Below are 23,928 nucleotides of genomic sequence, written 5' to 3' on the forward strand. Positions count from 1 at the left end.
CTTCACGCTCCGAAAACAAACCTTCCCCCAGGTCACCATTAACAACACAATAATCCCAAGCAAGGACTCCGTAAGATACCTGGGCATGACCCTGGACAGGAGGCTAACTTGGAAGAAACAAAGCAACTAAAGGAAAAACTAAGAAAATTCTATTGGCTCACGGGCCGACGCTCCAAACTAAACATACAGAACAAAATAACCCTCTACAAGGCCGTAATAAAACCTGTCTGGACCTACGGAATCCAACTATGGGGAACAGCAAGTAACTCCAACATTGAAATACTCCAACGCTTCCAATCGAAAACGCTAAGATCCCTATCAAATGCACCCTGGTATGTTACCAACGAAACAATCCACCGTGACCTCAAGATACCTACAGTCAAAGATGAAATACACAAGTCCAGAAGCAGATATAACACAAGAGTCAACAACCACCACAACCCACTAGTTACCCAACTACTGGACACGACGGACCAGATCCGCAGACTAAAAAGAAAATACCCTCTAGTTTAAATCCTTAGCTTCTACTAGAACCAACAATATAAAACTATTATGGTCCATGTCATTGTATCACGCCAAATTAAATTAATTACTGAAAATTCTCAACGAGAACTGATTGTAAATATTCTAATAAAAAAAAAATCTCTAAAAAATTCGATGAAAATTCTCATGAAACATCAATTGAAGCAATTAAACGCAACAGAGAATGGGTATAATCATATAATTCCTCCCCATTTCAAAATTCATTCATATACATCGATTTTTGTTTTCATATTTGTTTTATATGTGAAGAATACGTATTTATTGGCATAAAAGTATTTCTGTTTCAATTCCTGATCATTTTAGATCGAAACTTCCAAATATCGTTGATTAAAAATTTTTTAATTTTTAAAATGAAAGGCACTAATTATAGGACAAAAAGTTGTTTCAATTATTTGAACATTCTGCTTCATTCCTACAATAACATATTTTATTTTAAATTAAAACAAGAATCAATACTATTGTGTATAAGTTTAATGGAGTGACACAGGTGATTTGTAACTAACACTGCAGCTAACATAGTTTCTGCAATATACCCTTTAATCGAGTAGAAACAAGGGGATTTTAAAAATTTCTATTAACCGACAGTATTGTCAACAAGTTTTAACAATGACTGAAGGTTGCAAAATTAAATATAAAATGATTTATTAATAGCATATGCAGTGTTAAATTTGTAAATAAGCAGTTTATCTTTTAAGGATAACAAAGACACCAGAAAATAAAGATAATATTCTAATTATATTGTAAACTAACGAATAATGTAAAGAATTTATTTTTGTTATCTATATCACAGATTTTAGGTAAAATATTAATTTACTTATTACTAGGAGATTGAATTTGAAATATAATTATAATTTATAAGGGACACCTTTAAACTAGCAGATATTTGGTAGCAGTTCTCTAGCCTTTGTACAATATAACACAGTTCAGTTTAATTGAGTTTAATACCTTTGACCAGCCAGTTTCCAATTTCATTTATGGCATAATCTCCTGACAATTTCATACCCTTCAAAAGAAACACGATTTTCTATTATTGTTTTACAATCGCGGAATATGATCAGTGTTTCAATTAAGCTCCACTGTTTTAATTTCCCGTCTACGCACGATGTGGGTACACCGTTTTTTTGTTGTTTTTAGATACAAGTGACGAGAAATTATGAAATGATATTTTAAATTTAAACTGATTTCATTCATTGATTTATTGTAGCGACAATGGTAACTTGTTTAAATAAAGATTTTATAAATAAAATATTTAAGGTCTAAAATAATAAATTAACACATGTGAAAACATTAAAGCTGTTACCCTTATTCATGGTCTTGTTGGAACGTGTTTAACGAGCGTAACGTAGGCGTGAAAACGAAAACGTTGAGACTCTTGTGGCGTAAAAAGACTGAATTCCTCATAAAAATACAAGAAACGAATACAAGAAACGTGCACATAGTTTATTCTCGACCTTGGATACATAAAACCAAAAAAAAAAAGAAAAGAAAAAGAAAAAGGAACAAAAATTTTTATTGGTTATTTACCGAAACTCATTGTATCATTTTTATTACTCTATATAAAACGTAGAATCATATACTGACGAATGTTATTTCGAATTTCTAACTTCAGAACGATAATTACATATTTGAAATTACCAATAAGTGGTAGTAGCATTAAAAATATTGAATATTCAACGAGATGAAATATAGGTAAGGTATTTAAAAGAAAAAAGATTGAAACGTTCGATGTAAAACGATGAAATTAAATGATTGGATTTGAAAACTTGATTCGGTTTAATAATTCGATGAAAAAAGTATTCATCCTATGAAAAAAGAATTCATGTTCCTGTCGATATATCAACGACGTGCGCCGTTACTTCCCACTGCTCTGCAATTCAAATGCAATACTCGAATATACATGGCGAAAGAAATGGAAATTGAGCAATTTAAGGGAACGAATTACTCTCGCGTCCACGTAACTTCAAAATGTATCACGTGTCGGTGTTTGCGAAACGAAATTCGTCGTTGTCCAACTAACACGCTTGCAGATGCTACGTTCACTTTGTTGCATATAGGGCTTAAATATATGAACAAATAGAACAGCGCAACTGTCACTAGCGTAATTTTTAAAGTGAATTAATGCATAATCTCGTCATCTACGTTTGACCATGATTATGGCAGTGATCATTGTTATATACGAATCTTCGTGCAATATATGTGAAAATTCGTGGTTGTCCAATTAACACGCTTGCTGATGCTACGTTCACTTTGTTGCATATAGGGCTTAAATATATGAACAAATAGTACTGCGCAAGTGTCACTAGCGTAATCTGAACGTGTTAAAGTGAATCAATACATAACTTCGTCATCTATGTTTGACCATGACTACGGCAGTGGTCATTGATATATGTGAAGCTTCGTGGAGTAGATGTGAAAATTCGTCGTTGTCCAGTTAACACGCTTGCAGATGCTCCGTTCACTTTGTTCCATATAAGGCTCAAATATGTGAACAAATTGAATGGAGCAACTGTCATTAGCGTAATTTTAACGCGTTAAAATAAATTAATGTATAATTTCGTCATTTACGTTTGATCTACGTTTTTTCATCTACGTCATCTACGGCACCTACGCGAATCTTATCGATTACGTCTTTGGCAGTGTTCGTTGCTATAAATGAAACTTAATAGTTGTTGAAACCGCTCGAAAGTCGTGTTCCTAAATCATTCCCTCGTCTCGTATCGTGTTTATCAAATGGAAAAGGAGATTGTGTTTTAATGAAATCGCTTGTTACTATCAATCTTGCTGTGTCACTCGCATAGGAGAAGAAAGTGAGGAAGGAGAAAAAAATTAAGGTAAGGTCATCAATGAGCAAAATGTTTAATGTACATTAAAATTGAGTCCGCTGCAACCCTCGTGACTTTTAAAATTCCATACGTATATTGTTATACGTAACATTGCCATATTAAATATATTCGATCAAATATTCAATCTCGTTCCCTGAAAGCTGTTCCTGGATATCTGGTTGGATACTTTACGCACGGAAATAGAGAGTGTTAACAGTAACAAACCCTCTATGTAGTGTTTTTGCTTTGCTCTTTTGAACAGGTAGATGACATTTTGCTTCGAAAAACGGATATATATACCACGGATATGCACATACAGAGTATGTGTATCGATATACACATTGATATACACCTTTGTACAAAGTGTCAAAAAAGTATTTATCGCGGTATTTTTTTCAAGCCATTCTACACCTTCGATTTGATGAAAATTGGTTAAATAAGTGTAGCGCAAAATTGATCTTGACCACAATTTTCAGTGTCAAATTGTTTTTCTATTGCATCATATAGTGCTCATTAGAAAGGAAAGTTCCGTTGTTTTAGAAAAAATGTTTGAAATTTCATTAATACTTAGACTGATTTTATTCATATTTTAAGGTCAAATATGGAATACAATAACATCAATACTAATATCTACTTTTTTGTGCGAATTACTTTACATTTCAATCTTCCTTGATACGCCGTGACAAGCAAAAGTGTAAACACAGCCCGTTGATTTTATGTAGAAAGCGAATGTCGAAGGTATAATGAGAAAATAGCATTATTTGACCATTCCACAAAATAATTTACCTAAATAGTAGTTAATTCTATTGGATATAATAAACGTGAAGTAGTACTAGTGGACGAAATACCTATGTTGAAACCTTGATTCGACGAGTATAATTAATGTGCAAAACTGTAAACATGGTTTGAGATGTCCATTTTTGTAAAATGTTTTGTACATTATTAATGCTAATGAAAATTAACTATTACATTTCGTTAATAATAACTTGTAGTTACTGTTACCTAATCTTTACCGATCACTTGAAAAATTAGTCTTTTATGTGTTTACTTTTTTCGCTCGTCGCAGTACATGTTTAAGTCAGATATGAAATATTTGGCGTATTCCAGCGGCTTTGATTAAATCTAAGATGTTGGACCATTGTCAAAATGAAATTACTTAGCATCATATATAGCCTGGCAAGGCTCGAACGTTTTATCTTCCTGTAGATTTTCTTTGCTTTTAGACTTTCCTTCCATTTCTCTGAATTGGTATCTTCTGTACACTATTTATAAAAGAAGAATAAATTACATGTTACATCCAAGTTACCAATCCAAATAATTTTAAGTAAGAAAAGAGATCTAATGCAGCAGTTTCCACTTAAATATAGATCCGACGATTATTTACGAACAAATAGTATAAATCTTTTAGCAATATGAAATTCGCAATATTTATTCAAATATTTATATTTATAGTACGCCATTAGCAAAGAAGACATGTTTGCGTGCGTTATCGATTTTACGCTTTTGCCACGCAAACATGGAAATTGCGATTCGAAATTGAATTTGCACTGGAAACGGTTGACGTTACGACATCAATAACATATTTCAAAAACACTGACGATATCATACGGAATCAGAGAGATTCTATGAGAAGTTAAACGCATAATCATCCTATTGTAAATAATAGGAACAGAAAGTACACAAGGAATAATACAGAATCATCCTATCATCCTATCCTATTATACAGGATTGCTTTGATTCGAGCTCAAACATAGGGAAATCTGAAAGAATTTTTCGCAGAATTTCCTTCCCCTTTGAATTAGCTTTTATACAGAACGACTTTAACCTTTTCAAGGAAATACCTATAGAGTGTGACGATCTATGATTTTAAATAGAGAGGTGTATCTGAAAAGAGGTGGATGTAAAACGTTGCATATAAAACGTAGATCAAATCTTTATTCAAGGTGTGGCGGCACTCGACAAGCCGAAAAATCAGCAGTACCCCGGCAGCGACATCTACAGCCCCCAGTGACAATTACAGCGGAACAGGCCTACTAACTACTACAAGTATAACTCACAACACGGCCACCTCAAACGATTTTTCTCTTCGCAGAGAATCAGGATTTCAAGATCGATCGAATATGTATGCACTTGATTTACACGTGAAGTTGTCATTAAAAATATTGTTGCGTTTAAAAAGATAAATATTCATTTAAATTTAATGAAATTGTTAGTCCAATTGTTTTAAGCTTAAAGATATGTAGGTGTCACATTTATATATTGAAAACCTGGGAGCGGCATTAATTAACAAACCTAGTCACGCGCACACGTACTTTAAAACCATGCTTGAAAATCGATATTCCCTGAAACAATGCATCGTTCTGCGCTTCCAATTTATTTTCGCACGAAGAATCAGTCCATTCATCGTTGCCGTCACCATCGCTACTGTAATCTATATTACTCGAATAAATTCTATATCTTGATTGGAAAATCGCATATTTTAACGAACTTTCTGTGTTTTTTTTTTTTTTTCTATGATTTTAATTGGCAATTTCCGAAATTGAACTATAGCTTGAGAATAAACCGATAATATTTGAGGGTATATATACATACATCATGTTTTTGATGGGTTTTGTAGTAAAATAATTGTAGAAAAAGCAAACTTTTTAAGAAAAAATTACCATATTCGAGTAATAAATTATAGAAAATTACCAATGTAATTTAAAACTTCAAAAGAAGAATCTATTACATGTAATAAAGAGAAGGACTTGTTCACGAACGGTAATTCAACAAATACATGCGTTGCAGAAACATAGTTTTGCAAGGGAGAAGAATCTCTCTAGGAACTCGACGATGTCACGTCAAGAGAAAATTCAATAAAGTGATTACTAACCGTATTACCAGCGGCAATTGTGTGTCGGCAATTCGTAAATAAGTTAGTCGTCTATTTGGAGAAACGTCGCTGGCAATATCGTCACATTTTAATTACGTCAGCGCTATCAATTGGTCTTGGAAGAAAATTTACCATTATGTACTTTTGCCCACGGCGTCGTTCCAACAAATGAATCCGAGTTTTGAATCGCTTACTCTTATATCACGAATTTGTAACGGTGTTTCTTCAAACTTTAAACGATTGTAATGAATGCCTTTGCGTACAAAGACTGATACCAGGTTTGACTAGAAGCTTCAGCTAATTAGTGCCCCAGTTAATTTGGATGTTCACTGCCACGCCACTTATGAAGTGGCTTCGTGTCCGAGCGGATTTCCTGCACGTAAAAAAAAAAGAAAAAGAAAAAGGAAAAAAAAGAAAAAGAGATAGGAAAAAGAGAAAAAGAAAAAGGAAAAAAAGAAAAAGAGAAAGAAAAAAAGAAAAAGAAAAAGAAAAAGAAAAAGAAAAAAAAAGTTAATTTGGATGTTCACTACCACGCCACTTAAGAAGTGGCTTCGTGTTCGAGCGGATTTCCCCCACGTAAAAAAAACAAGAAAAAGAAAAAGAAAAAAAAAGAAAAAGAGAAAGGAAAAAAAGAAAAAGAAAAAGAAAAAAAACTGTTAATTTGGATGTCCACTACCACGCCACTTAAGAAGTGGCTTCGTGTCCCAGCGAGTTTTCCCCACGTAAAAAAAAAAAAAAGAAAAAGAAAAAGAGAAAGGGAAAAGAGAAAAAGAAAATGGAAAAAAATAGAAAAAGAGAAAGGAAAAAAAAGAAAAAGAAAAAAACAGTTAATTTGGATGTTCACTACTACGCCACTTAAGAAGTGGCTTCGTGTCCGAGCGAATTTTCCCCACGTAAAAAAAAAGAAAAAGAAAAAGGAAAAAAAAAGAAAAAGAAAAAGGGAAAAAAAAGAAAAAGAGAAAGCAAAAAAAAGAAAAAGAAAAAGGGAAAAAAAGAAAAAGAAAAAAAAAGTTAATAAATAATAAATACATTTGTTAAACTGAGCAGGTTTTATTTGAACTTGCCTATAATTATTCGCCTACAATTATTTTTATCGACGAGATTGACTGGATAGGCACAAATAAAGGAGTAAACTGTACATTGTCTGAACCTGCAAAGAGATTCAGATCAGAACTTCTTTCTAGATTGGATGGATTAGTATCTAACGAAAATTCTAATGTAGTTCTTTTGGCTGCAACTAATTGCCCTTGCTATGTATATCACGCTATTTCAATGTTTTCTAAGTAGAAAATATCTTAATATCATAATTATTCATTATCTTAATCTTAATTATTGTGTTGTTCGGAATATTCCTTCGTTATTATTAATATAACAGAACAATAATATTTATTGTAAATATATTATTAGGGACATTGATGCAGCTTTACGCAGATGCCTCGAAAAGAAAATATACGTATCATTACCAAATGAAGTTACTCGACTCGATATGTTCAAATAATACCTTAGCAACCAGTTATTAGAGAATATGGATATTGTAAACCACATAATAAAATCTACTGAAAAATATTCTTGCGCGGATATAAAATTGCTTTGTAAGCAAGCATGGCTGCTAGAAATAAGTCCAATGTGGGAAAAACTTGAAAAAAAAGAAACATCTGTTACGACTTTGAAATATGAATTAAAGAATTATGAAATAATAGCAAAATTGTTAAAAAACAATGTCACCTACAGTTACGGATGTGGATAGATATGAAGCGTGGAATAAATATGTATGCCATAAGAACATATTTTAAAAAATATAAATGGTTATCATAATATATATCATTAATATAATTATCGTTCGAAAAATTGTTCGTGTGCGTGCATGTATGTGTGCGCACGCGTTATAAACAAGTTTGAAATGTTCGTTCTACATATATGTATACGTGGTATACATCTTCCCTTATAATATATAATATGTGTAATCTGAGTAGTAATATCTCCACGTATTACATATGTGTTAGTGTATTTTATCGATAATCTGTCTTTTATTTCCTCTTATCTTATTAACGCATGTATGGGCGCGTATATGCGCCGGGCGAAAGCTATGGTTATATATGGGATTGTTAACAAATAAAAATTAATCTAGGTGTTATTAAAGAAATTTGTTTCACCTTCTAAACTTTTTGATGATTGGTTTACTTTGAATATTTTGCATATTTTTGCATATCATGAGCATTTTGTACATTTCTATACATTCAAACTTTCTATGAATATAAAATGATCCGCACTACTATCTACTTCATAGTATACTCTATACGTTTAAAATGCTCCATTAGAAGCTTAAATCTATCAAAATACAGCTCCTAGGGAAATGTGAATTTTCACATGAACACATAATATCGATTTTCTCATTGAAACGTATAGGCAGGTATATACTAGCATAAGCCACCTTCGGCATTTGGCCGTATGATGCAGCACTAGCTCTGTAACATAGAAAACCATAGGCGTCAGTTCTTCTTATTTCCTCTTTGATATATGTTTACTTTAATGTCACTTATTCAGACGCTTGATACATTGTCGGAATGAAATTTTAGTAATGTGCAAGTAATTTTGAGTAGATTAATAAAGTATAATAAGATATCAGATTCATGTACGTAGATTCAAGTGACATCAATCTTTATGTCTAGTATATACATGTGTATTGATCTATAAGTCAGTGTTAAAATAACAAATAAATGGCAGAAGAAGGAAAGAAGATTTCCTTCGGTTTTGCGAAATCTATTAAGAAACCTGTGTTAAAAAATGCTATTCCACAAGAAAAAAAGAAAGTTGATTACATTGAATGCCTTGATGAGAAAGGTATTAAAGTAATAGGGTGAGTTCAAAAAGTAAAATTTATAATCAAGAAACATATAACCTCAACCTAACCTATAAAAATCACCAATAGCGGAATATATATATTTGAAAACAATTTTTTTATTTCAATGAGGAAGAAAAAAAAGATGAACCTCTAATTATTCCATTACTAGGTTCAAAAACCTGGCATGATAGAATTCTTAATAAAATAGATGCAGACATTTTCCTTCCGAAGGCAGATAAGGAAAAGGTAGGAGACGCTAGTGTTAACGAGGCAAAATCAAAGCTATCTAATGGAAAAACATCGCCAATAATATCAATAAAGAAAGAGCCAGTTGAAGATAGTGAAAATAAAGTTGTTACTTTAGAAGAGCAAGCGACTAAAGAAATCATTGGGGAACTTAAGTCAAAGAATAAATATGAAACTAAAACAAATGATTTAACTTTACCTTTAGTAGAAGATGAATCATTAAGAGGCAAAGAACAGGTACGTTATCAACATATTGATGTGCAATGCACAGATGTATTACATTTGCATATTATAAATATCGTTTTGTATTTTTCAGTCTACGTTAGAAGATTATGAAAAAATTCCTATTGATGCTTTTGGTGTAGCAATGTTAAGGGGAATGGGATGGCAACCAGGAAAGGGAATTGGTTGAAATGAAAAGTATGAATTTTACTCTGGATTAAATTAATTATATGTATTTAATACATCACTTATTGGAAAGTAAACAGAGAACATCATTTTTTATTTCACAATCGTTTATTCTAACTATTACAGATTAGTAGCAGCTGTCATACCAGAATTACGACCAAAAGGTATGGGTCTTGGAGCAGACAAAGTAGCATTGCAGAAGAAAAATACAGATTTCAAAAAAGAAGAGGAAGAAGTTAAAATCGAGAAAGGAACATTTGTGAAAATTATAGCTGGAGAACAAAGTAATAATTATGGTCAAATAGAAGGATTCGATGATGATGCAGGAAGGCTCATAATAAAACTAGCTCTTGGTGGAAATATAATATCTGTAAATGAATTTATGGTACAGCCAGTGACTAAATCAGAATATTCTAAGAACTCAAAAGTTCAAAGTTAATATGAAGTGTTAGTTTTTCATTAAGGGACATTTAAGAAAATAAATTTGAATTGACATATACATATAAAGACATAATCGGACATGTAGAAAAACTAATTCAAGAGTACCTGTAAGTGTGTTGTTGCATGCAATTTTTTAAAGGTCCCTTCTATCTTTATATAAAATATGATAAATGTAGAGGTTTTAGATTTCAGTATTTTATGGGGTTAATTTCAGATACAAAAAAGTATGAGGAATATAAGGACAAGGAATCCAAGGGACTCAAGCAAAAGATGGATAGAAAAAGATCAATGTCCCCTGACCCCGAAGACGGTGAAGAACAAAAGTAGTAATAAAAGAAAGAAAATCGGAAGTACGATGCACAATAAGAACAAGTATGATAAAGTGGGGGATAAAAAATCAGAAAGACGAAAAAGGCGCTCCGAATCTAATGATGACAGCGATAGTGATTCTGAAAAGAAGAGACGGAGAGAAAGAAGTAACTCTAATAGTAATGATTCTTATAAATTAAAAAGATTGAAGAAGTCAAAGAAACGTAAGAAGTACGATTGCTCGTCTGAAAGATCAAGTAAAAAACGAGACGACGAGAAAGATCAAGATCTCGATCATTTAGTAGGCAGTAATATTTTCCAGGAACGTATTCGGTCATTTTACTTTCAAGATAAATTGTACAATTTTATTTATACAGATTTTATAATAAAGTGTATTTTTACAAAAGTATATTTCTTTTCTTACCCTTAACTGAAAATTACATTTAATTATAATATGTAATAATGTTTACAATTACATCAAAGTTAATGTCCTAAACTTTATCAATAATTATTAAAAATCCCCGCGTATTGCTTACGTAATGTTGATATCGAGTAATACCATACATAACCTCAAAGAACATTATGATACTTACGAACATCGTTAAACAAGTAGTGCGAACGATGTCGAGTAAGTATTCACTATGTATAAAGTATTTATAAATAAAAAGTATGGAAAATATATAACCGAGTGTATTTAACTTTTCCAACATTTTAGCATTTCGCTTGGCGTTGGTACAACTTCAAGTAAATGAAGTAAAAAGCAAAAATGTAGAGCGGGCAGTTTCCTACATTTCAAGCGCGAAAGAGCATAATGCTGATATTATCGCTCTTCCTGAATGCTTTAATTCACCATATGGAATACGTAATAATTTGTTTCTTTTTCTAATAATTTATTATATGTATAACAACTATATAGAAAAAAGTAAAAGTAGACAAATTACCTTAACGTTCATACTTCCATAAAGATTGTGAATTGACTCGAGAATATAGAATTTCCCCATTTTTATGATTATCGTGATTTTTGTATAAATATATTTTTTAAGATACTAATAATTAGGTACTTATAAACTAGTATTATCAATTATTTTGTATTTATAATTCCACCTATAATAGTTAAAAATTAAAGTTAGTTAAAATCTAACTTTATGTTTCAAAAAGTACTAGCAAAGTCGTTAAGTAACAAGTCACTGGTACTGACCCAAATAGCATGATTGTAATTAAACATTTCTAAATATTCATTTTTCATCTTGAACCTGTAGAAACAATTTATTATATGTACTATTATCTAAGTAATTATATATTTAAGTAAATCTAAATATAAAATTTAGTTATTTTAATAATTTAAAAAATAAAAAATTGACAAACATTTCAACCTAATTTATGGTTGGAACAAAGGACAGTTATTTTTCATTAATTGAAATATTGCAATGCAGAATAGTTTCCAAAATACGCCGAGAGTATTCCTGATGAAACGGTGAAACGAGCGTTGCTTTATCGAAGGCAGCTAAGGAAAACAGCATTTATGTAGTTGGTGGTACGATACCTGAAATAGAGGGCGATAAATTGTACAATACCTGTACTATTTGGGGTCCCGATGGAACTTTGATAGCAAAACACCGGAAGGTAAATAATATACCTCCATGTGGCTTTGAAATTGAAAATATTGGGGTGGAGAAAGTGACTCTATCTAGGAATAATTTAGGAATATGCATATGTACATACGTGTACTATAACCAATTCTATAATTTAAAAAATATGTTATAGGTTTATAAAATACGTTTTGATACGAGAAACATACATTTTTGTCGTAATATAATATATAAATTTTTGTACAATATATTTGTTTTGTAATATAAATTTTTCACATAGGAAAAAACTTATTTTTTCTTAAAAAATATTCCTTCTCAAATATTATTAAATGATAAAACTTTTTAATAAAAGAAAGTGATAAAAACGCTGTCAGTTATTAAATAAAAAACAATTAAAGTTTAGAAGTTCGTAACATTGATGTTAAATTACAAAAGTTACAGCAATAGAGTTAGCAACTATATTTTTATGTTATTAGGTACATCTATTCGACATCGACATTCCCAACAAGATTACTTTCCGAGAGAGTGATTCACTCAGTCCTGGTAATTCCCTAACAATGTTTGATGTGAAGGGCTGCAAAATAGGTATTGGCATTTGCTATGATATCAGATTCGAGGAAATGGCACGCATTTATCGGAACAAAGGTACAGTAGCTTAATCGAACAATACTTAACTAGCATGAAAGTAACTATCTTTCTTAAATATATTCTATATAAAATATAATCAATATAATCTGTAACTCTGTATAAAAAGGAGCTTAATTTAAAAAACCAGTATATTCGCTGAAAATGAAATAAATAAAAGAATTAGAAGCACGACAAGAGGACTGTTCTCGCATATTCATAAATTATGGAATATGGACTGTGCAGCTACAAAGTTAACTAAAATTCAGTGGTCTCGTATTTCCCATTTCTCTGTGTTAGGTTGCCAAATGCTGATATATCCGGCGGCATTCAATATGACCATGGACTGGACCACTGCACTGGTCATTACTTCAGCGTTCCAGAGCGAATGACAATCAATTATACGTCGCCTGTATATCACCGGCTCGTGTTCCTTCAGCAAGTTATGTCGCATGGGGACATACACAGTTGACAAATCCCTGGGAGAAAATCCTTTATGATTTGGAAACTCAGGAAAATATGGTGGTCACCGATATCGGTAATTTCCAGCTTAACATTAAAAGCGAGAAATCCATGATGTAATTAACTTTTAGTCTCGTTGGTTCATCGATTTTGCCGGCTCCCTCTGTATTTGTTGAATTTATTAGCAAGCATTACTTATTACTTCGTATGTTTTTCTTTTCTCTCAGATTTGAAAGTTGTTGAGGAAGTAAGGGCTCAGATACCTACATTTTCTCAAAGACGTACGGATTTGTACGACACTGTCTATAAAAAGGAGTAACTCTACACTGAAACAGAAAATGTTTTCTTATAATATTTCTACTACAATACCGTTTTTTTTTTTTTTTTTTTTTTATGACTTATTACTAATTACTTATCATTTGTACTAAATGAATAACTCAATTAAGAAAACCAAAATGTTATAAATAATAATCTGTATATCTTGTGTATCAATATGTAATTGGATATTGTAATAATATTGGAATGTCTTTGATCAGGGATATGATAAAGAACACGCGAAGACTACGTTCTTTTGAACATCTTTAATATCCATCATTTATAACATTAAACATCTTTTTAAATATTTAGATAGATTAATACGTAACTCTTTATATATATAAACATTAATTTGAAGTTACAAGCTTAGAGAAATTGGTCGATTAATATTTATAGATCGGCTGTCTTGATGAAAGGCTTAAAGAAAGCAAAAACATAACAATGTCGCAAATATAATTTATAGTTTAACTTCTTTCTTGTATCTGTCTGCCTTTCACGATGTTTTACCAATTACAATAAGTAATTTCGACTTCTTTGCGCTCCGTTTTAACGCATTCGAGACCGAAAGAAATTCATATCAATCAGTAGGCATAATATATATAACTGTACATAATATATTATAGTATAACATAGTATATAATTTTATATTTTAAAAACATGAGGCATAAAATTTAAGATTGTCATCGACTTAAAATTAAAATATGAAAAGAATATTCCAGAGAGAGAAAAGCACAGTATCATTCTAACAAAACATTCAGATCGTACTGACACCCAGGAATCGTATTACAATAAAATCTCGGTCTCGAATGAATTAACACGAACGATTAACATGAAACACACTTGCGGCTTAAACACCTTCGATATCGAGGAAATTCAAACTTTACAAATAAAAGCAGCCTGTTCCTCTTTCCACCACAGACTCTCATACCATATCCGCTCTTATCCAGGCTTTTACTTGAAATCTCTGTCTATTTACAATTTAAATTTACCCGGACCACTCGTTGAGTCGGCAGCCCTTTATAAATATATAATGAACCCAGAACATATACCTGTGCCCCTAGCTGGTATCAGCTCTAGTAACGTTCATACCGGAACTTTCATACGACGCCAATTTGTCACGCGTGAACATCGATTCTTTCAGGGGTCACGGCTTTATGGGATTATATCCTTTAAAGTAATTAAAGTGATACTAATGATACAGAATTTTTTACAAATATTTAATATGTCCATAAAATAGGAAGTTTCGTGCTCTCTTATTTTATATTAATTATAAATTAGTAAGTTTTACATTTGTTATCTATAGATTTAATAAATTATTAAAATTCCATGAAGACATATTCTGGAACACATTAGAAGATTTTGCTGTAATTTACAACGGATGCTCCGAGTACGAACAGGCAGTAAACGAACAAATAGAAATTCAGGCTATTGTGGTAGTATAGCTCACGTGGGATTTTAAGCTCGAATTGGACTTAAACGTTACGATCGTCGTGAATAATTACGATATATACCCTGTACGACGAGCAGAGAATCTTAAATTATTAACGGCAATTCCTTTGTGCAACGTGCAATTTTATTAACGGCCTGTAACGAATGAACGGCTCGTTTTGAATAAAGTTTACATTTAGAAAGTAAACACAGAAACACATTTTAAGAAACTAAGATATCGAGTTCTACTTGTAAACATCAAGTGCTCTTCGTTTGAGAAGATTACGAGTCTCTTCTTCGATAACGACATTAATTAAGAAGTTTCGATACCGTTTATGACATTAAGATCTCATTAGTAAAGTTATATCATTAAAATCTTACTGTTCCTAGAGAATATAATATAGTTAAAACTTCCAGAGGATCAACAGGTAAAGAAATTGTTGATAAAAGCATTGTTAGTGACAACTGACTGTAATCGATATCTGCTGGGTGAAGTTGTGTGTTCTGAGAATCTGTGTTAATGCAAGGATTCTGTTACAAATCATCAACTAAAGAGCCAGCGGGCACGTCCGACCGATCGATCGATACCACGAACCTCGAATGAATTAACGCTCAAGGTGGAACGGATTTAATAGATCGAGTGTTAGTGTAATTTGACACTTTGTTTACACTTGCTTTATGCAAACAAAGTTTGATGTTCTGAACTCGATGGTTATAAGATCTTATTGAAACTCCAGTATTTCACCCGCACGGTACGACACTTTGTTGATGATTGTCCTTGTATGTTGTTGATACTCCCCATCAGCCGTTAAATTTTGTTCGTCTATCGTACTTTTCTAGCCAGAGGTTTTCCCTGATGTTTTTCCCTACTGTCTAAGTCATCAGGTTTGCAGCTCGGGGAGGACAGATAATTCGGAATTTCCCAAAGGAAGGAGAGGTGCCGTCCGAGCCATAAAGGGACGGTCACTCAAAATGCCGAATAGATTCATTTAAATAATTATGAGAAACAAATAAGTTTTGTAAGCACAAGTTTTCAAATGTTATAGTTTGAATCTGTTCTTATAATTTTAAAAAGACCTTACAGCCAGGATCTCTAAAAAATTCGATGAAAATTCTCATGAGACATCAATTGAAACAATTAAACGCAACAGAGAATGGGTATAATCATATAATTCCTCCCCATTTCAAAATTCATTCATATACATCGATTTTTGTTTTCATATTTGTTTTATGTGTGAAGAATATGTATTTATTGGCATCAAAATATTTTCTGTTTCAATTCCTGGTCATTTTAGATCGAAACTTCCAAATATCGTTGATTAAAAATTTTTTAATTTTTAAAATGAAAGGCACTAGTTATAGGACAAAAAGTTGTTTCAATTATTTGAACATTCTGCTTCATTCCTACAATAACATATTTTATTTTCAATGAAAACAAGAAACAATACTATTGTGTATAAGTTTAACGGAGTGACACAGGTGATTTGTAGCTAACACTGTAGCTAACATAGTTTCTGCAATATACCCTTTAATCGAATAGAAACAAGGGGATTTTAGAAATTTCTATTAACCGACAGTATTGTCAACAAGTTTTAACAATGACTGAAGGTTGCAAAATTAAATATAAAATGATTTATTAATAGCATATGCAGTGTTAAATTTGTAAATAAGCAGTTTATCTTTTAAGAATAACAAAGACACCAGAAAATAAAAATAAAGAATATTCTAATTATATTGCAAACTAACGAATAATGTAAAGAATTTATTTTTGTTATCTATATCACAGATTTTAGGTAAAATATTAATTTACTTATTATTAGGAGATTGAATTTGAAATATAATTATAATTTATAAGGGACACCTTTAAACTAGCAGATATTTGGTAGCAGTTCTCTAGCCTTTGTACAATATAACACAGTTCAGTTTAATTGAGTTTAATACCTTTGACCAGCCAGTTTCCAATTTCATTTATGGCATAATCTCCTGACAATTTCATACCCTTCGAAAGAAACACGATTTTCTATTATTGTTTTACAATCGCGGAATATGATCAGTGTTTCAATTAAGCTCCACTGTTTTAATTTCCCGTCTACGCACGATGTGGGTACACCGTTTTTTTGTTGTTTTTAGATACAAGTGACGAGAAATTATGAAATGATATTTTAAATTTAAACTGATTTCATTCATTGATTTATTGTAGCGACAATGGTAACTTGTTTAAATAAAGATTTTATAAATAAAATATTTAAGGTCTAAAATAATAAATTAACACATGTGAAAACATTAAAGCTGTTACCCTTATTCATGGTCTTGTTGGAACGTGTTTAACGAGCGTAACGTAGGCGTGAAAACGAAAACGTTGAGACTCTTGTGGCGTAAAAAGACTGAATTCCTCATAAAAATACAAGAAACGAATACAAGAAACGTGCACATAGTTTATTCTCGACCTTGGATACATAGAACCAAAAAAAAAAAAAAGAAAAAAAAAATGGGTTTTCTGAAACTTTCGTTTCTCGTGATGAGTACTTTATGATGCAATAAAAAATTTTGTCTGAAAATTATACTCAAGATCAATTTCATGATCCATTTTCTCTAACAGATCTCCATCTTCCACAGCTATAACAAATAATTTTTTCACACTCTATACATTTAACATCGATTATAATTCTGATAATTGAAACACCGAACATCAATGTGTTTATTCACTACGCTAACACAGATAACAATTAACAACTTTGACAACTTCCTGGACACCCTGGGCAATAGATTCATAGCTGGATTCCTCGGCTGATCTCTCCTCTGATCATTCCCCCGTGATAGTAACATAAATGTCCCCTCCTATTGAACCCTTCACTTGTGCAGAGATCATAGAAGCAATCAGTCGCCTAAACCCCAAGAAAGCAGCAGGTCACCACCTAATAGGAAATAAAGCAATCAAGTAACTTCCGATAAAAGGGATTGCACTGGAAAAAAACAAGAGATTAAGAAAAAATTCTGAAAGAGACACAAATCAGTAGTATTATTTCATATTACGTTGCGAATTACTTTTCAAAGTAATTCGCAAGTAAGTAATTTCAAAGTATTTCAAAATATAGAATAAAAAAAATTAAAATATTACAATTACCATCAATAAGCTCAGCGTCCACATATGACTATGTGACACATAGTGATTGACGCTTCCAGATATGGGACTATGGTTCTGAAGTGAACCATTTCTGGGTGAGTCATCGACGGTAGTGACATTAAATTCGATCGGATCTTCTGTGGGGTTTAGGCATTCGATGTTGCAACATCTGCGTTCATACCGGAACTTCTTGCACTTCTGTAATAAAAAGAAATCGATTAATTGTACGGATCAATCGTCACTAGACTATTTGAAAATTCAGGTTATTCAAAGAATGAAAGAAGAAGGAATTGCTCCAATTCCACCATTGCTTTAGCAAAACTAGTATTTGAGAACCATTAGTCAAATATATTATAACACTAATACTAATACTAACGGTTTCACCGTCGAAAAGTGGATCTTTCTAGCATGTCTACGCAAATGAAGGTTGGAGGGGGGAGGGGGAGGGGGGAACTGTACATGCGCCAAACACCTTTACGTTCGTAATTTTTCACACAAATTTACAACTGTAGGGAAAAAATTATCTCTGATGTTTCAGATGTTAGAAATTGACAATATCGCATAACGGAATGCTGTGTTCTAGATATTCTATTTTTGTTACGAAAGTGGTACAAACGAAGTCCACTTAAGAATAGTACAACAAAATCGGTTGACGTTAGGTTATCATGCAGATATCGCGGCTTTTGCTTTGGAAAGCACGCAACTGCCAGTCTCGTCGTCCCTTGTAAACGAGAGAAAGATATTGTAATTGGTCGGGATTAACATAAAACTCGTCGCATGCGATCAGATGGCCTGAATGTTTAAAAAACGAGAGTAGAGTGCGTGCTACGTGGTTCTAACAGTTTAGGCGGAAACTAATTATTGTAACCGGAGCCGAGATATGTAGCGATATTACTTTCCTCGACAAAGCGTATAAGGTGAGGAAAGAATCGCGATAAGGTAGAACAAGAGACAGGAATTCTTTACGTAAAGCAGATCTGTCAACTAGATAGAGATCCTACAGCTATAACTACAGTGAATCCGTACTCTGGCGAATTGTCGTTTCACAAATAAAGCTTCTGAAAAACGGAATTCATAGAATATAACTGCTGTTGTAAGAATCTATATATCTGATTTTGCTGCCGTATTTGTCAGAACGTTTGTTTATCAAAAAAACGCATCCTCTGTAATCTTCTGTAGTTTAACAAGGCACAGTTAATAAAAGAGATAGAGCGTTAAACGGTGACGATTTAATCACAGTTAAATAGATATTGGTTTCTTTAGTTAAAATGCCCTATGATTTATTTGCATCATTTTTTTTCCATGCAATTTAAAATATTTAAATAAACAATATTTACCAAATATTCAAATATTTAAAGAAACAGTAGTCCATACAATATAATTTTATTTGATGGTTATTTGATATTTAATATTTTGGTTTACATACAAAATTGAAATTATACTTTGCTTGAGGACAAAAATTCTAATTGCATTCCTAACATATACCAATAATTATTGATCGAAATAGAAAGAACTGCAGGACTAGGAAGATTACTTAGCATCTTATATAGCCTGACAAGGCTCGAACGTTTCATCTTCCTGTAGATTTTCTTTGCTTTTAGACTTTCCTTCCATTTCTCTGAATTGGTATCTTCTGTACACTATTTATAAAAGAAGAATAAATTACATGTTACATCCAAGTTACCAATCCAAATAATTTTAAGTAAGAAAAGAGATCTAATGCAGCAGTTTCCACTTAAATATAGATCCGACGATTATTTACGAACAAATAGTATAAATCTTTTAGCAATATGAAATTCGCAATATTTATTCAAATATTTATATTTATAGTACGCCATTAGCAAAGAAGACATGTTTGCGTGCGTTATCGATTTTACGCTTTTGCCACGCAAACATGGAAATTGCGATTCGAAATTGAATTTGCACTGGAAACGGTTGACGTTACGACATCAATAACATATTTCAAAAACATTGACGATATCATACGGAATCAGAGAGATTCTATGAGAAGTTAAACGCATAATCATCCTATTGTAAATAACAGGAACAGAAAGTACACAAGGAATAATACAGAATCATCCTATCATCCTATCCTATTATACAGGATTGCTTTGATTCGAGCTCAAACATAGGGAAATCTGAAAGAATTTTTCGCAGAATTTCCTTCCCCTTTGAATTAGCTTTTATACAGAACGACTTTAACCTTTTCAAGGAAATACCTATAGAGTGTGACGATCTATGATTTTAAATAGAGAGGTATATCTGAAAAGAGGTGGATGTAAAACGTAGCATATAAAACGTAGATCAAATCTTTATTCAAGGATTTTTTCTCTTCGCAGAGAATCAGGTTTTCAAGAACGATCGAATATGTATGCACTTGATTTACACGTGAAGTTGTCATTAAAAATATTGTTGCGTTTAAAAAGATAAATATTCATTTAAATTTAATGAAATTGTTAGTCCAATTGTTTTAAGCTTAAAGATATGTAGGTGTCACATTTATATATTGAAAACCTGGGAGCGGCATTAATTAACAAACCTAGTCACGCGCACACGTACTTTAAAACCATGCTTGAAAATCGATATTCCCTGAAACAATGCATCGTTCTGCGCTTCCAATTTATTTTCGCACGAAGAATCAGTCCATTCATCGTTGCCGTCACCATCGCTACTGTAATCTATATTACTCGAATAAATTCTATATCTTGATTGGAAAATCGCATATTTTAACGAACTTTCTGTGTTTTTTTTTTTTTTTTCTATGATTTTAATTGGCAATTTCCGAAATTGAACTATAGCTTGAGAATAAACCGATAATATTTGAGGGTATATATACATACATCATGTTTTTGATGGGTTTTGTAGTAAAATAATTGTAGAAAAAGCAAACTTTTTAAGAAAAAATTACCATATTCGAGTAATAAATTATAGAAAATTACCAATGTAATTCAGCTAATTAGTGCCCCAGTTAATTTCGATGTTCACTACCACGCCACTTAAGAAGTGGTTTCGTGTCCGAGCGGATTTCCCCCACGTAAAGAAAAAAAGAAAAAGAAAAAGGAAAAAAAAAGAAAAAGAGAAAGGAAAAAAAAGAAAAAGAAAAAGGAAAAAAAAGAAAAAGAGAAAGAAAAAGAAAACGAAAAAGAAAAAAAAAGTTAATTTGGATGTTATAAAATGTTATATAACCAAGAACTTATCTTCTACTTGGTAGTCGCATAAGAGAAGACCGAGCCATTGAATCGCTCAAATAGATTAGCTGATTCGCTTAACGTAATTTTACTTCCGATGACGTAAACAAGAGCAGAAAGTACACAAGTAATAATACAGAAATGTCAAATGTACAGAAGAATAAATTTCGTTAAATCATTAGCACGTAACATTTCCTTATAATTCCATTTGTGTATAGCAAAATAGCTTGTGTGCTTTCATGAATTATAATTGATATTTAGAAGCTTTCATGTAGGTAGATATATAACTCGTGTTAATTAGTAATTTAACAATACATCATGACAACATATCATTTTCGTTTCTTCGTTTATCTCGTTATGCGCGTAAACGAATGTGTAAATAAAGACATATAATCAACGATAACATGTAGTGGCAAACATGATAATTATCGACAAAGGAGAATATTGGTGAAATGATTGTGGGTGATTTCACTCGGTGTATCGGTACATAAACTTTGATAGACATTGCCGGTGGATTCGCTGTCGGTGAAATCGTGTCGATGAAATAATTGTCAGTGATTTAAAGATAACCCAATTTATTGATCTCCCCTTCATAGAGTTGTACGTCTCTCTATAAAACATATTCTACCTGGAAGGGCTGAAACATTTAGCTTAGTCACACTAAACTGGACTGGACTGCAAGTAAGAAGATTGAAATGCAAAATTCACGTGTGAGCGCAACGGTTTAGATGGAAAGTTCGATAAGGCGATTATGTATATTAACCCGAAAGAAAGCTCATGGCTTTGCAACGCGTTACACGCAACACGGAATTTCCCTCGCTGAAATAATCCTATTACAACGATACGATTTTCCTTAACAGATCTCGCAATGTAATTCTCCCTCTACAACTTTTTATTAGGTTTGAAATACGAGAGTTTCGAAGCTCTGCAAAGTCTCGCGAATCTAGAAGTCGAGTTTCAACGTATTTTCGCTTCTTATTTTATAGCTGTTAATAGTTATTATCTCACTCTGCACGTACATCAAACGAGTACTTATGTAAATCCAAAGGAAACGGAAACAACCGAGAATAATTGAGGATAATTCGAATACGTACCGATTAGTAAAGTGTTTGGCAAAGAAAAAAAAAGGAAAATTGTATCGGAGAAATAGGGGAAAAACGGTGGCGTACATCAAGCAATCTTTATGGCTGTAATACATTTATTATTCATTTATGTTCATTTTCTATCGCGTAACAGACGTTGAAATAACGAGCATATAAATCTTGTATCGCTCGACCTGACTTTTCCCGATGGAAAAATATTCACCAGCCTGGGATCGTGCATCGCTAATTACTCCGTTCTACTTTTCGAACGCGTTTCCATCCATACAGGAAAGCAAGAAGGCAAACCCTATCGCACAGTCATGAAGAGATGCAAAAGCAAGAAACCAACCAACGACATGCCGATCGACATGGTGGAAGCAGTCCTACAGAGGCTATTCACCATGGGACACGGACCCTCCCATTACGAGGGCCGCGAAGAGGCAGAGACCGAAGAAGAAGGAGACATCAGCTTCAGCGTCGTCATCGGCGAAGGCGATGTCGTCGATGCCGCCGGAAGAATGAACACCAAGAAGGCTGCAGGAGTCGATGGAAGACTCCTGGACTGCTGGAAGCAGGAGCTGGAAGCAAGCTGGAACCAGACTGCTGGAAGACGGCCAGAGTAATACTGCTAAGGAAGCCGGGAAAGGATCCCAGTCTCCCTAACGCGTACCGGCCGATAAGCATACTCCCAGCCATGAGCAAGATCTGGGAAAAATGCTTTAAGAAGATCATCGAGAGATGCATCGGAACGGACCCGTTCCATCGGAGGCGGTATGGGTTCAGAAAGAAGAATTAGCTTAGCGAATACCGATAAGAACAGGAAGAAGCTGAAACGGGCACAACGAACGGCCCTGTGCATAACAACGACGGCATATCGTACCGTCTCCCACGCGGCACTTTGCGTGTTGACCGGAAATCTCCCGATCTACATAAAGATAAAGATGCTCGGAGAGACTTACGAGTGGAACAAGATCCATAAGACCAAGATCGGCGCGGATGACGGCAACGAGCTGAAGGGGGAACTGGAGGCGCAAGGAAATTAATACCGAGTGCGCTGCTATTTACCAAAAAGAAGATGGACATCGATCATCACAGCATGCAGCTGTTAACCGGGCATGGGAGTGTGGCGGCACTCGACACTAACTAGTGTCGGACGACGGCAGCGACATCTACAGCCCCCAGTGACAATTACAGCGGACCAGGCCCAACTACCACAGCTATCACGCACGTCCAATAAATATATAACGCACACACGGCCACCTCTACAGGAGTTTCGGTGTCTATAGAAAGAGGATTGGCAAGAGCAGCGACAGCAACTGTCTCGACTGTGGAGACCCTAACGACGATGCAGAGCACGCCCTCTTCACGTGCCCGAGGTGAACGGACAGAAGGATTGAGCTGGAGAACGCTCTTGGCGAGAAGATAGACGTGGACAATCTGATCGCCACGGTGACCGCCAAGAACGAGAGCTGGGATAAATTCAGGCAATTTCGCAAGACCGTCATGTCTCACAGGAGGGTGACAGCGAAGGCCTTGAAGGAGACAAGGAGGAGAACGAGAGCAACAACAACTACGCGGAGCAGTGAAGGCAGAGATACAAGACAACAAAGAACCACAGAAGGAGATCAGCCCA

The 23,928-nt window shown here is 33.3% G+C and overlaps 1 protein-coding gene and 2 long non-coding RNA genes across 10 annotated transcripts; 2 read left to right on the forward strand and 1 right to left on the reverse strand.

Annotated features, from left to right (window-relative positions):
- Positions 1-6,426: 6,426 nt before the first annotated feature.
- LOC126928059 (uncharacterized) lies at positions 6,427-7,199 on the reverse strand. Its single transcript, XR_007716228.1, has 2 exons — positions 7,063-7,199; positions 6,427-6,890 (listed from the first exon to the last, which is right to left on the reverse strand). It is a non-coding gene; the product is annotated as an uncharacterized LOC126928059 (long non-coding RNA).
- On the forward strand, positions 6,750-21,994 carry LOC126928053 (uncharacterized). The gene is made up of 2 exons (XR_007716222.1): positions 6,750-6,892; positions 21,153-21,994. It is a non-coding gene; the product is annotated as an uncharacterized LOC126928053 (long non-coding RNA).
- Positions 9,548-14,385, forward strand: LOC126928051 (G-patch domain and KOW motifs-containing protein-like). Of its 8 annotated transcripts, none has more exons than XR_007716215.1 (8): positions 9,548-9,562; positions 9,642-9,745; positions 9,860-10,103; positions 10,389-11,111; positions 11,199-11,345; positions 11,917-12,106; positions 12,549-12,717; positions 12,997-14,385. XR_007716215.1 is itself a non-coding variant. In XM_050743975.1 (2 exons), the coding sequence occupies exons 1-2, from the start codon at positions 9,900-9,902 to the stop codon at positions 10,911-10,913; spliced, it is 744 nt and encodes a 247-aa protein (XP_050599932.1). In that variant the 5' UTR covers positions 9,885-9,899; the 3' UTR covers positions 10,914-11,117. The 8 variants fall into 8 exon arrangements, 1 of the variants encoding a protein (XP_050599932.1); XR_007716218.1 differs by having other exon boundaries at positions 9,860-10,017; XR_007716217.1 differs by lacking the exons at positions 9,548-9,562; positions 9,642-9,745 and having other exon boundaries at positions 10,030-10,167.
- Positions 21,995-23,928: the final 1,934 nt, after the last annotated feature.

Source organism: Bombus affinis, unplaced genomic scaffold, assembly GCF_024516045.1.
Source record: "Bombus affinis isolate iyBomAffi1 unplaced genomic scaffold, iyBomAffi1.2 ctg00000506.1, whole genome shotgun sequence".
Classification (NCBI taxonomy): domain Eukaryota; kingdom Metazoa; phylum Arthropoda; class Insecta; order Hymenoptera; family Apidae; genus Bombus; species Bombus affinis.

Coding starts and splice junctions, on each gene's coding strand:
- LOC126928051 (XM_050743975.1), top strand. CDS start 9,900: ATGGGTCTTGGAGCAGACAAAGTAGCATTGCAGAAGAAAAATACAGAT. Junction 10,119..10,388: donor TATCTGTAAATGAATTTATG/GTACAGCCAGTG, acceptor GGTTAATTTCAG/ATACAAAAAAGTATGAGGAA.